Here is a 14,014-nt window from a genome sequence, read left to right on the forward strand (position 1 = left end):
CCAAAAAGTAAGAGCAGTCAAGAAACAAATCTGATTTATTCTTTCTGCTAGTATTAGAGTTTTATAGAACCCACTTTCTATGTTGTCGTGTCCCCCCCCGTTATAGGTTTTTTCATTTCTTCTTTCTTAGTTGCTTTTGTTTAACTAGCCCTTAGTTGTGGTTAGCCAAAGACCATGTCCTATATGAATGACACAAATGCACACAAGGTATTCCGACTCTTAAGTGCTTACATTCAGCTTGCTTTTGCAGTCAGCCAGCTGCAGTGTGCTTGGTTTTGCAGGTGGTCTCCTTGGAAATCTTTGCTTACTGACAAATCTTGGGTTTTGGGGTTTTTTAATAGGTGAGAAACCTCAGCCTCTGAAGACACCTAAGAAGAGGAGTTATGGCAGTGCGTTCAACCCTCCCAGTTCCATGAATCTGCAGGAAAATGATCCTATGGCCATCAACATTGATCCGAAGGAGGATCACAACTACAGTGCCAGCAGCATGGGCTCCCAGCGCTGCGCATCTAGGTCCAGCGTGTCTTCCTTGTCCTCCCTCGATGAGGTGTACGAGTTCATCTCCAAGACCAGCCACGACGGAAGTGACGGCAGCGAAGGGTTTCACAGCGAAGTGGATACGGATGGTGACTACGAAGACGACCCTCTTGGAGACAGCGGCTATGCATCCCAACCGTGCGGAGATACCTCGAAGGAAAGTCAGCCTAGCAGCAAAGCGCTCAAGGAGCTGTGTCAAGAAATTGATGAGGAGTTGAAAGAAGCAGCAGGGTCTCTGCTGCACCTCGCTGGCATCCAGACGTGCTTGAGTTCCTTAATAAGTACTGCCAAGAGCCACTGTCACAAGCAAAGGAAAAAATAAGATGCCTGTCAGCGTTGAATATACACATCTATTTTTTTTAATTGTGGCAATACTCTTCTACTTTTTACCCTTCACAAGGGAGATCAAAGCCATAAAGAGGACTCATTGCTTTTTTTTTGTTTGTTTGTTTGGCGCTGACTATAATTTAGCCATTTATTTTTGGAATCACTGCCTAAAAAAAAGAAAGAAAAATAACAGTAATTTAATCTTCTCAAATCAGAAGAAATGCATGACTTGTGAAAACCTGAAAACAAACTTTGTAGTGATCACTTTTTTTTCCTCCCTTTTAAATGGCTGATTTTACAATTTTATTCTTCTCTTCCCCCCCCTCCCCCCAAAATACGTTTGTTCAGATGCACACTGTGGATCGTATTTACATCTTCTCTAGTTCCATCTATAGAAGTGAGTTTTGCCTTGTCGAAGGGTTCTGACTTCCATGTAAAGGATTTAAAAAAAAAGAAGAAAACATAAAGAAAGGAGGGGGCAGAAAAAAGGGTTCTTGTTTCAGTTGCTTCTTCTCACCTGTCCTCTCTTTGCTCTTCAGAGACAGGTCCGGGTGGAAACACTGGCGTAGAAACTCCAAGTAGCTGCAGCTTTCAGCCTATCTTCCACAGTTGCTGAAAACTTGCAGCACTCCAGGACCTGCTTTTTTCAGCGAGATGCTGGGGCTGAGGGATAGCTAAGGTGGGTACCACCCACAGGTTTTTGTTTGGGTTTGTGGGTTTTTTTCTTTTTGCTTTTCTCAAATCTGCTCTATGCAGGTCAGATTCCTGACAGAAAACCGAGGTGTTTGGTTTGGTCTTAGTTTTTTTCACCTTAAGACAAGTTGTTATCTTTTTTTTTTTGGGGGGAGGGAGTGTGTGTCCTTTTCATGCAGATGAGTACATGCATACACAGGCCTTGGATGTAGCCAACAGTGAAAGCTGCCACTTGCCAAATTGATGTTGTCCCGTCACTACCACTGTAGAATAGATAGTAGCTGCATCATCTGCCATTCTGATCCCCTTCACCAATTGGGGTGGGGGTGCAAGATCCAAATAGTTGATGGTGGTGACAGCGTGGATGAGGTAGAGGCTCTTTTAAGTGGCAGACATCTGCTGACAAGGGAATATCTTACCTCTCCAATCTGAGACAAAATAGAATAGCTTCCTTTTGGATTGGTGAACCCTGAATTGGAGTTTTTGCCCCTTCTCACCCACCCAGTGCTTGTTGGTTTTGTCACATGGACTGACCATCCCTCTTGCTTCCCAGATCACTCTGTCTTGTGCTGTCTCTGCCCTGTCAGCCTCCTCCCGTACACACAGCATCCAACTGCCAAGGTTACGCCTTTGCCTTTGGATATGTGTTGTAGCTCAGGTGGACCTCTCTGCTTTGGGGAACTAGTTCCCTCACAGTTCATTTTTGCAATAAGAAATATCTCTTTATAGTTGGCAGGCATCCTTCAGCCAAAAATGTTTTAGTGTTTTTCGTGCTATGGTGAACGTTTTTCCTTTTCTTTAACAGTCAGTGGCGAGTTGCTTACACATTCCTGTAGATGATGGCTTCTTAGATTTTCTGTTTCAGGATAGGTAAGCAGTTCTGTTGGGGTGGGGTTTTCACTGTCCTGTCTGTATAATGATACCTTAAGTATGTTGCAGAATTGTCTACAGCTATCAAAACTCATCTTCCCTGTTTCTGAAAGCGTCGTGTGCCATAAATGTTCTCCCTAACATGGGAAGCTTTCGCTTCCAGCACGTGTTGGGTGAGATGTTTGAAAATTAGGAGCAGAGCCACCTAGGAAAACAGTGTCTGCTGTTTCAGTCATTGAAAACAGTGCTGGATTCAGCCAAAACTTTAACCTTTTCCTTACTGGGTATTCTCCTGGCTGTTTGGAGGCCTTTCTTAGATCAGTATTGGGGTCTTGTTGGGGTTTTTTGTTGTTGTTTTTCCTGTGTGTCAGTCTTAACGAATACTGCCATAAACTGTCTGCTTTAAATATGAACACAGCCATGCTGCTGAAGCTCTGTTGCTCTGAGGGCCTGCTCCAGTGCCTCTTGAAGACAATGGTGGTGCTCCCACTGACTCAACGGCTGTTGGATCACGCCTGAAATGTTTGAGGTTCTTTGTGTTTTGGAATTTAAAGCCAAGGTTTTGTTGTTTTTATGAGTTTTCTTAAAGCACAAACACTAGCTGGTGGGGGAAAGTGGGTTGGTTGGTTTGTTTCCTCCGATTACTTCAGTTTTAAGAATGATTTGTTTCATGAAAGGGAAGAAAAATGCACTGCTCTGTTCCTGCTTTGTGTGAATGCCTGTTAGCTTACACCCCTAACAGGGCAGCACGTGTGGATATCACAAGTGCTGCATTAGCCAATTAGGTCTGTGACATCAGATTTATTTCCTGGTGAATAGTAAGGGGTAAAACTTGCTTTTTAAAGGACAATTAACCACCAGCACAGTGATCCTTAGGGTTTTGGAACGTGGAGATGTGAAGGCTTGGTGGAACTGCCTTTTTTTGTTGTTGTTGCTTTGGTACCTTGATGGAAAACTGCAAAGGGCAGAGTTTGTGTCAGTGTGGAGAGGAGGATTCAGCTACACAGAAATACTGTGAGTGGTCTGGGATTTTGCTCGGTGCCATGCTTTCAGTCGCATGTTGTTGAAGAGGAGTGTCGCCCGCCTCCCACTGAAACTGGCTGCAGCTTTTCTGTGGCTTCCAGTGAAAGCTGGATCGAGCTGCAGTATTCTGAAAACTGTCAGCCATAGTCAGCTTCGTGGTTTGGTTTGATTCCTAATTACTTTTTTTGCCTCCAAAAAAAAAAGGAGAAGGTTTATGCTTAGAGGAGTGTGGCTGTGCTGCTGAACCCTGAAGCTGGTGATAATGCCTCCAGCATTTCTGAAGGGGGAAGGTTGGAATGCAGACAATGCGTTTAGGCACCATATGCAACAAGCAATAAAACCATACTCGCCAGCAGTGAAAGCTGCATCCATCCTTACAGGTTTTGACCTGGAAGAACTGTAACTGTTGGAACTATTGTAGCCTTTCCCTGGGACATAGAACGGTGTGGCAGAGCCCTGCTCTTCCTGCTTTCCTGTCATACTTCTGTCCTTCTGAAGGAGAAGGCAGCTGATCTATGCCCTTGACCTATCCCACACTGTTGTCCCATGCCTCTGCCTGCGTGTTTTGGCAGGCAAAGCCTGCCAGCTCAGAGAGGGAGCACCCCTCTTGGTAGTGGGCAAATAGCTGCCCTTCCTTTTGCTTATGGATCTAGTGTTGGGTTTGGGTTTGTTTGCCACCTCAGTTAGTGACCCCTGGTGTATATAGTATAAATGGAGTATAATTAAAAGTTATTTTGATTGTTGGGTTTTGGGCTTTTTTGGTGACATATGTAAAATGCTCATGCCAATGGTTGACTCATATTTTGGCAGGAAAAGTATTAATGAACCATATTCAATCTTTAACTGCAGTAGCATATGGGATGCTTGTATGAGGGAGGCTGCTCTGAGGATAAAACTGATGTGAACTCTGGGCAAACTGTTGGCCTTTTGGATTGCAATACTAAATTCCTGTTTCTTGCAAAAGTCACATCAAAGACATTAAAACCCATCTGTAACATGGAAGTTCTATGATTTGCAACTGGAGAAAAAAAAAAGAAGGAAGTTGAAGCTTTGGTTAAAGCAAAGTACACTCATACAAGTTAATAGTGGTGTAGTCAAAATATTTGAGAAGGGTAGAACATTTTAAATGTTGCACCTGCCATTATCTCTTAAAGCACATCCTTCACACCTAAATGCCAGTGCCATTATCAAGTCTGTTTTATAAATGTACATTTCTTCAAACTAAAAAGTGCATAACTAAAGGTATGTTACTGCCATATAGTGATACAAAACATTTTATGATTGCCAATCCATTGTAACTATTATTTATTGAAAAGTGAATTGTAAGAATGCTTTCTGATCAAATGAACCAGAGTTGGTTTTTAAACTGTTCCCATTAGCTTGTTTCTAATGTAGCATAAGCAATGTCATTGGGTTTGTTTAGAATAATTTTGCCAGTAGGTGACCAATTCTAACCCTTTTTCCTCCAGTTTTAGTCCTTTTACCCATTTTAAAGACGATTTACAGAAGTTTAGTTTTTTGTATGCTAATCTGTTAATTAAAATGTTTATAAAGTTTATTTTTACCAAAGAGATGCAATTCATTATGACAAAATATTGCAGAATAAACTTTGTTTTATAACATTTGTGACTTTTCTGCCCGCATTTTTCAGTCAGATGATCAAAGGGGCTTTTCTAAAATAAAACAGCGTTGCAAACAGAAAGCAGTGTGTTTTCTCTTCATCTGCAGGCCCTGGGTTCTGGTCTCAGTGGTGCTCCTAGTGCCATGCTTCCCCATTGGAGCCTCTTTGAGAGTTCATTGTAGGTGGGTTAAGAAGGTTGCATGCATGTGGATATCAGCTGTATGGCACTCAATCCAGAGTGGGATTGGCTTTTGATTCCAGTTCACACACTGCAGGCCCATAGTGCTTGAAGAGCATCTTACTGAGGCCAAGATTTTACCCAGGAACTCGAGGAACATTTTTGACATCTGGGCAATTGCTGAAATACTGCTGCATACCTTTTTGCCCTCCTGTGTGAAATAGGTATTTAAACAGAAGTAACTTGAATCTTTTTTTTCTGAGGAAGTTTCTTATGTGCAGTTCTGTATCCATACTGTGTGTCCAAGCTGCTTATATGATAGTGCTCAAAGATCAACAGCATAGTACAGGGCATGCAGTTTTAAAAGTGTCCCTAGATAAAGCTGCAGAGATCCTGTTTGGTGCCTTTTCAGTGTTTGCTTTCTTTAGATACAATTTACAGTGTCTGTTGGGTCCCTTTATGTAAGGCATTATGGAAAGCACACAGATGGGGGAACACCTCCCTTTTCACTAGTACGAATTAAATCCTCCCCATCCCACTTTTCTGCTTGTCTCAGCTTGCCGCTCGAAGGCCAGCTTTCTCCTCAAGGGCACACACACGTGCCCTGCCAGTGCCCAAGAGGAAGAACACAAGATGTGGCAAAAGCACATGTGTGTGGCCCATCTCTTCCAATTGTACTTCTTTCAACCTCAGAGTATGTAACTGACTTAAGTTTTCTGATGGAAATACAATGGTTCCTTTTGCAAGCCTTGAAGCCATAGAGTAGGTTTTAACAAAGCCTTGCCTTAACCACGCTGTCAACATTTTAAGTCCTAGATAAACAGATTTGTGATTTACAGAACATTTGTGCTCCATTAATATCTGTAGTGTTCATCTTAATGTGCTGGTAAGAGAATGACTGTTCTAATTTGTTTGGACAAAATCACAGCTATGTATCCTATGTTAATGATATCTTTCTAATTCTTATTCACTACATTATGCTAAGAGAGACTTAAGTTTGTTGTTAAATTTCCCAGGAGTGTTTTCCTCTGTTACAGCTTTGCTGGAAATTACCTTCTGTATGGAGCCTCGGTTCTGGAAATAAAGCATTAAGTGAAGCAATTACCCACTTACACCAGCTGTATTTTAAAGACATTTGTTGAGGAAGTACTTAATAGATTGGATTTATTTGGAGAAGGGGAGGAGGGAGGAGAAAAAAAAGGGCTGTCTGAATTTGACACAATATGGTTCTACTTTCACAGATTTTTAGCTTCCAGATACCTCTAAATGTTCTTATTTTGAGTAGTGTGAGTAAATACATGTAGCTGTGAACATCTGGTGTAGAGGGCTCTGCTTATTAGTCCAGCAATGTCACTGTGAACTTTGCCAGCATATTAGCACATAGGAATTCTCTTCCCTGTTTTTACCCATGGGAGCTGTTTTTTTGCACCTGAGAAAGGCAAAGCCCTAACAATTCTGCTTGAATTTTCAGTCTTCTGTTTTCTTGTCTTCCTGTTTCTTCCAGAAGGCTCTCCTGAAAGATGTCTGCTCTTCCAGGTGTGAACTGCTTACAGCTAACGTAAGAATATTAACTAACTGCCCTCTCTCTGCCAGTGTTAAACAGCTCTTTGTTAAACACCAGACTGTACTGATGCAATATGAAAACAAAGAAACGCAATTAGTTCTCTCCTTGGGCTTTTGACATATTGAACAACCCAAGATTATTTGTTTTCCAGTTGGAAACAATTCTTATGAACCGATTTTCTGTACATCAGTTCCAGACTGAATGCAGCCTGCTGGCATGTGAATGGGACTTAGAGCCACTCCTCTGTGAGTTGATGGTGCCTGCCGTAACCTGGCCTTACTGTTTCCCCAGCTTTGCAGCACCACTCGTGCCTGGTAAGTGCTTGGCTTGTCATAGCCTTCCCCCAACGGGAAACCATCAATTCTGTAACCAACTGCTATAACTGAGTCCTTCTTCTCATCACTGCCAAATGCCTTCACACCAGCAGATGTACCCTCTCCTGGATCCTCTTCCCTTTGCTTCATGAGTTGAGCAAACTTCTGAAACTCCTCAACAGCAGCAAAAGGGTCCCTACCAGTTCCCTGCTTGAGATTACTCTGCTCTGGTTTATCCCCATGGCCATCTGAGCTATCTCGACCCCCACTGCTAGCTGCTATTCCCCCCCCACTCCCGTTTCTATTAGAGCAAGGGAGCTCTTAACTCTTCCATTCGAATCTCCCTGCTCACTGTCACCTGCCTGGCTCTGTTCCTTACGTGGTGTGGAACTGGGACTGAGGCAGAGGGCACCTCTCCCGCAGCAGCCGGTTCGGCAGAAACAAGCGGGGCTAGGGCAGGAGCAGCGGCATTAGCAGGCTCGATGGCATTAGCGTGTTCGCCCTCCCAGGACCCCGCGCATCCCCCGGTACCGCTTCCGGACCCTGGTTGCAGGCGAAAGAACCTTTGCCTCAGCAGCCTCTCTCATGGGGGACGCTCCGGTGCCAGGTACTCGCCTACCCATCGAAACGTTCGAGCCTCATTCTCCGCAAACGAGCTCCTCAACTTCCTCCGAGAGACTCTGCCACTGCCCACACCGTTCGCAGCCAAAAGCGGCGGCGCCGCAGACCTCTGTGACTGTACCCCGGTAGGGCTTCCACCGCTCCTGACCTTACTTACCCCGTTCTATTCCGTACCGACGGGAGCCAGATAGTTTGCTGCCTCCACGCTGCAGGGTCAGTGGGGTACGCAGCATGTCCAACTACTCTTTCCTGTTTCAAGGGTTCCGAGGCAGGACGTTTCGCTGCTCTGCGAGCAATCCGTCTGCCCGGCGCGGTGACCCTCCCTCCCCCGCTGCGGTTGCAGACTGTGTCTTTAACCCCTAACTCCCTGCTGCTGCCTCCGGAGAAGCTAAAGACCTCACTCGTAGCCTGCTCATTCTTGCATTTCTCTCTTCTCCAAACTACAATCAGACCCACAGTAGCAGCCAGAAACATCAAATTCAAACATTCTAGGCAAGCCACTGGATAACAGCTCTCCCAACTAGTAGAGTACTGCTGAACCCATCAGGTCAAAGTTGAAGCAATAATGGGACACAAAATACTAAACAAATTTATTTTTTCTCCTCTTCCTTATCCTGATTATCAATAAAAAATAACAAAACAAGATCATGCCCCACGTTTGGAAAAGCTTCAAAATGAATGTCTTGGGTTAAGGTGGATCCCTCCCCAGGTAAACTCATTACAACACCGATTTTTGGAGAGTCAGGAAGAATGAAATTGCATTTCTTATAGTTTAACAGTATGAGGAGAATAAACTAGTACAGAAATAGAATAACCTTAAGGAAGACGGGGAAGGAGCCAAGCAGTGGCAAAGCAGCAAAAGAAGCAGCCACCAAAACAGCGGTGGGGGAAGATAGCAGCAGGCGCAGGCAGAAGCAGCAGCCTCAGAAAGGGGAAGGTCCAAGCTGTGCTTCTAAACATGAAGCTTTTGATGCGCCAATGGAATTATATCAACTTATCCATTGTTGCCATTATATGGCCTATCCCTAGAAAGTTCACCTCTCCACTCAGAGCTTCCACTTCTACGTTTCTCTGTTCTGAATTTGTTAATGTCTGAGCTAGAAATCTAGCTCAAACAGCCACAGTCACCCATGGGATGTGTTTCATAGGTCTTTGTTCAGCTCATTTTGCAGTTGTGGGTTTGTCTTTTTCGTTTGGGTGGGGGGGTTGTTGGTTGGATTTTGGGGTTGGGTTGGGTTGTTTTGGTTGGTTTAGTGTGGTTTGTTTTTTTCTTTTGCATTTTGGATGGGCTTTTTTAACCAGCGGGGACAGATCAATTGTCTGCCTCATGTCTTAGTATTTGCCATTGTCATACTTCAAGTCTCTCGAACAAGTACTTGTCTGTGCTTTTTTAATGTTCTCAGGACATCTAGTTGCTTAAAACTAGCTGTGTCTACTCAAGCGTTGTTTTTATCCTGGTTGCCATCATTTCCATTTCCCTAGAATCTTGACTTCTCAAGCCTTAGTGGACAGCAACACTAGGCTGAACTGAATACCTAATTTCTGTGCCAATTCCACAGATGCCAGTGGCTTTTAAGCTCTTGGCTGTTTCAGTGCCTTAGAAATGCATCTTGGTCTCTATCAGCCAAGCCTCAGAAGCACTGATGCACCTATGAGCTTTCCAGTTGGCAGAAAAAAAATCTCTGTAGCTGCCTGTATCAACCTTTACTTAGCATCACTTTTTAAAACAGATTTTGTGCTTATTTAACCTGGTATCTTGGTTTCTTAGTAAGATCCAGCAGGTTCCTAGTTGGTTTTAATGCTGAAATTAGCTCAGCAAGCTAAATTTTGAGTAAGGGTAAATTTTATTCTCTTTCATAGGCTTCGTGTGTGTTTTCCAAACTGCTGCTTGGGGTTTCTATGCTCGGAATGCACAGTCAGACCTCCACAAATCACAGGTATTTTGCTTTGCTTTTGGCTGTGAGTAATTTGAAAAGATTAAAAACTCACCTGTTGCCATCAGCTCTGGCATGCTGGCTCAAAATATCTGCCGTTTTCACACAGGCTCTGCAAGCCCTTCCATGGGGCAGGTAAGATGGAGGCAGAGCTGAGCCCATTTCCAAAAGAAAAGAGGTTTCCTTCATTTTTCCAAGTGGCTGCACAAATCTGGATATTAAATGCCATTGTGGTTTATGCTGCCTTGAAAATGTGATGCCCCCATGCAGCATGATGTCACCTTGACCCAATCATAACCCACTTTCTGTGAGTGTAATGTTAACTCCCCAGAGAAGCATCTGCTGAGTGACTGCAGCATCCCATGCAGCCGTTGCTAAGCAACAAGATTCAGCTTTCAGCAGGATCTAATTTTAAAGTATTTAACCCTAGATCTGTCAAGCTTCATTATTTCCAGCGTGGTGGTTAATCTCTAGTTGTTGGTGTCCCAACTTTTCACAAATACTCTGGTCCTGGTAGTGTTGCTAATTTATTTGTATCAGGTATAGTGGCTTATAATGAGGAGAAGGATAAATACCCTGGGTACACCTTGATACCAAATTTCACTTGGGGGCTTATCTATAGATATACACAGAAATATGGGATGCAGCTAGAGGTGGAAAATTGTGCATTGTCATTCTCTGAAGCTTCCTTTCTTTGCTGGCTCCTGCAAGTGACTCACACCTTTCTTTCCAAGGAATGCTGGTCCTCAAATGAAAAAACCCTTATGGGTGGGTAGCTGGCAGTAACAATTTGCCTTCAAATTTCAGGCAGGTTATGTGCCCACTTCTAGCAGAATTTCAACTAGGGCTTCTTATCTAAAACCATCCCCACAAAATTGCTGTCATTTTGAAATTGAGGGCTTTGGGGTTTTTAACTAAGAAAACTTGTAACTCTCTTAAATCATGACATAAACTATTTAAAGATCATGGTTAAGCTCTACAGAGTATGTCTGAGGGGCTCTTGGTTTGGATTTTTTAATACTGGAAAACTTTAAGTCTTTAAAATCATCTCATAAACGATTTACAGATCATGGTTAAGTTCTACAGAGTATGTTTCAAGGCATTTTGTTTTGAAAACAGTTTTCTCTGGTTTATTTCTTTCTAATGTGTAGAGGCCTGAAAGCCTACTCTTCCTCTTTTTTGTTTAAGAAGGAAAAAAAAGTGTTTCTGACCAACTGTGTCATTCCCTGATTAATTATAACATCTGTCCTTGTAAATACACTCAAGTTCTCTGATAGCTTCTTTAAGGCTTGTGGGATTTCACTCAGCTGAAATAATGCTGTTTTTACTGGTCAGCATCATAACCACCAAAAATAAAGAAATAAGCATTAAGAACTGCATGCCACAGGCCCCACACATACCCCAAGTAAAGAAATATGAAGAAAAAAAAGATAATTCATATTTTAAAAAATACAGTTCATTTCAGCCTCAGGATCCCCTCTTAAGATATTTTCTCCACTCATTGTTAGGATTGAAAATTGGCCCCCTCATTGCTCCCCATGCTGTTTCTCCTTTTGAGTTGCTACTAATCCACAAACCTGCCAAGGCTCTTTCTCCAGCAATCAGTTTGATCACAATACTCCCCTGCTGCTTTCTGATTCTCCCAGGGTGTCCCCCCACCGTCCACTGAGTTTCCATTTCCCATCACCCAGCTTCTGGTGTACAAATAACTCTTCACTGCTTGCTCCTTCCTTCCACGTGGCACCTTGTGGCCTTCTCCCCATATTCTGGTGGTGAGATACCCTAGCCCATGCCTCCTTTCTCCATCCCTGGCCTTTTTTTTTCCATGACAGTTTTTGCACACCAAAGACCTGGTTTTAGTTTGTTCCAAAAGTCCAAACTATTTCTGCAGGTGCCACAATCCTTTCTCTTTTTGGTCTTTCTTCTTTTATTCAAATAAACCCACTCCTGAACAGCAACAGTTCTGATTAAAATGTTTCCTGAGCTACTGGTGAACTTGCTAATGGCTCTCCTTTCTCTGCTCACATGTCTCTCTGCAGATAAGAAAGAATGAAGACAAACCCATGCCAGGTTTGTTGATATGACTCACAAGAAGGGGTTGGGACTTTCTTCAAAGGCCTGCAGGTCTATGTCCCCAGCTGGCATATGTAATTGAGTATCCACTTCTCACTGTACGACCTTCATAATGCTCCTTCTCCACCCAGTCTTCTATCTTCCCCTATGTATGAAATTGGGCAGTTTGTCTCTCGGGATTTCATGTGCATTTCTTTCTTTTTTCTTTCTGCAGCAAACATGCAAGACTGTACAATCTGAGTGCAGACAACCTCAGCTGAGCCAGTGTTTCTCAGCTATAACCCCTGCAAGGGGGAAGGAAAAAAAAAGGCAAGAGGAGAGCCTGTAGAAGATCTGTAGACCTTCAACAAAAGATGGCACAGGTAGGGAAGACGATTAATTTTCCTGCTTTCAAAAAACAAAGGAGTGGGAAAAAAGCCTTTAACCTTTGCAGCGGTTGCTAGGTTCTGCTGTTTTATCGATGAGGATTTGCTGTGAAGACAGAGAAGTTGCTGCTATTGCACCAAGGGCTGGTATTTGTTGTACCCAAGTGGAACGTGAACTGCAAAGTCACCTCTGAATTATCACAGGCAGATCAGTTCTCCCATCTTCTTGTTCTCAGCAATTTCTTTTTACATAGAGGCACCACTCCCCTGGCCACGTACACACCCTAAGGATGACTCAAACTATTTATCCTATGGGCTGGGAAAGAATGTGAAAGATAGAAACTCGTTCTCAGCTCTCTTTTTAAATGCTACAGCCACACCGAAGCTATGAGAATAAAGATTACAAATCATTAAAACTATTAGCTTTTTCGTCTAAACAATCAGATTTTTGGGAGAGGTGAAAGGTTCTATGGAAAAGTTTGTTACAGAGTTGCCATGAGAAACAATGAGCACCCATCATTAGGACAGATCCTGCTGTTCATACTTGCTGTTGCTAAGATCACAGAAACAAAACACCAGTTTTAGGGTGCTTGCTTCTTTCCAGGATGTGGTTTGTGCCTTGCTTGAGATGACTGAAGATGGAGTCTGATGACTGAAGATGGCTCCCTTCCAACAATTTTTGATTCCACCCCACCCTTGGATTTTAACCCCCCTTTTGTTGTCAATACTTGGAGCTGATGACAACTAATTTGTTTTCCCAAAGCACAAAAACCAGCCAGGATTATTCAAAATACACTCTTTGTGGAATTCTCCACACCTATTGACAGGATATATGTGAGTACAAGCTCTGACTAACAGACAGAAAGGTACTGTTTGTGCAGGGAAAAGGGGATAAATGACCTTGAAAACAGAGTCACAGAATCATAGAATTGTTCTGGTTGGAAAAGACCTTCAAGGTCACTGAGTCCAACCATCAGACCTTATTGAAGCAGTAATTCTTAAATTTGTCTTTAGACAGCATCTAAAATTCAGCACCCATTACAGCAGCTGATGAGCACAGACGTAACAAAAAGGCAGCTCCTTCACTGCAGAACATTTCCTTTCCATCCCCCCCGTGAAAAGCAGCAGTGCTGTAACCCTTGTAAGGCATTTCTTTGCTTAACAGGCATGTTTCAGCTCATCAAGCTCTGCTGCCATTAACATGTATTTGTACTCCTGTGGGTGGATTACTGTGTCCAGCTCTTAAGGCCTCCACACAGGAAGGGCATTGGACCTAATGGAGTGCATCAAGAGGGCCACGAAAATGACCAGGGGGTTGGAGCACCTCTGCTGAGGACAAGCTGAAGGAGCTAGGGTTGTTGTCTCCCCAGAGCCTGGAGGACAGAGGCTCTAGAAAGACCCAATAACGACCTTTCAGTATCTTAATGGAGCCTGCAAGAAGGCTGGAGAGAAGCTGTTTACAAAGGCCTGTACTGCCAGGGTAAGCGGCACTGGCTTCAAACTAGAGAAGAGTAGATGTGAGTTGGATGTTTGGAACATGTGTTTTACAATGAGGGTGGTTGAGCACTGCAACAGGTTTCCCAGAGAGATGCTTGAGGCTCCATCCCTGCAGATGTTCAAGGTGAGGCTTGACAGGGCTCTGGGTGACCTGACTTAGTTGAGGACATCCCTGCTGACTGCAGAGGGGGTTGGATTAGATGATCTTTGGAGCTCCCTTCCAACTCTGGTGATTCATAATTCTATGATTTACAAAAGGTATTATTTTGAGGGATCCTGTGGCAACTACCCCACGCTGCTTGGTATTCCATTTGACCTGTCTTGCTTAGCACTTCTGATGACAGGATCAGTCCTGTGCAATTATGTACTGAGTCACAGAGAAGGCAGGCGCAGCAAC

General features: G+C 43.5%; 1 protein-coding gene and 1 long non-coding RNA gene across 9 annotated transcripts in view; one reads left to right on the plus strand and one right to left on the minus strand.

The window, feature by feature from the left end:
- Positions 1-14,014, plus strand: part of FOXN2 (forkhead box N2) — a 46,809-nt gene that overhangs the window by 30,480 nt on the left and 2,315 nt on the right. For 2 of the 8 annotated variants that reach the window (XM_064164382.1, XM_064164385.1), the window contains exon 6: positions 342-5,152. In XM_064164382.1, coding sequence (XP_064020452.1) covers positions 342-859 — 518 coding nt within the window. In that variant the 3' untranslated portion in view covers positions 860-5,152. Of the gene's footprint in view, positions 1-341; positions 6,354-6,753; positions 6,808-7,003; positions 7,128-9,608; positions 9,686-11,721; positions 11,854-11,969; positions 12,118-14,014 lie in introns of those variants that run through there. The other 6 variants (XR_010307026.1, XR_010307027.1, XR_010307025.1 and 3 more) reach the window with 6 other exon arrangements.
- LOC135186570 (uncharacterized) lies at positions 18-7,999 on the minus strand. The gene is made up of 2 exons (XR_010307028.1): positions 7,906-7,999; positions 18-834 (listed from the first exon to the last, which is right to left on the minus strand). It is a non-coding gene; the product is annotated as an uncharacterized LOC135186570 (long non-coding RNA).

This window comes from Pogoniulus pusillus, chromosome 25 (genome assembly GCF_015220805.1).
Source record: "Pogoniulus pusillus isolate bPogPus1 chromosome 25, bPogPus1.pri, whole genome shotgun sequence".
Classification (NCBI taxonomy): Eukaryota; Metazoa; Chordata; class Aves; order Piciformes; family Lybiidae; genus Pogoniulus; species Pogoniulus pusillus.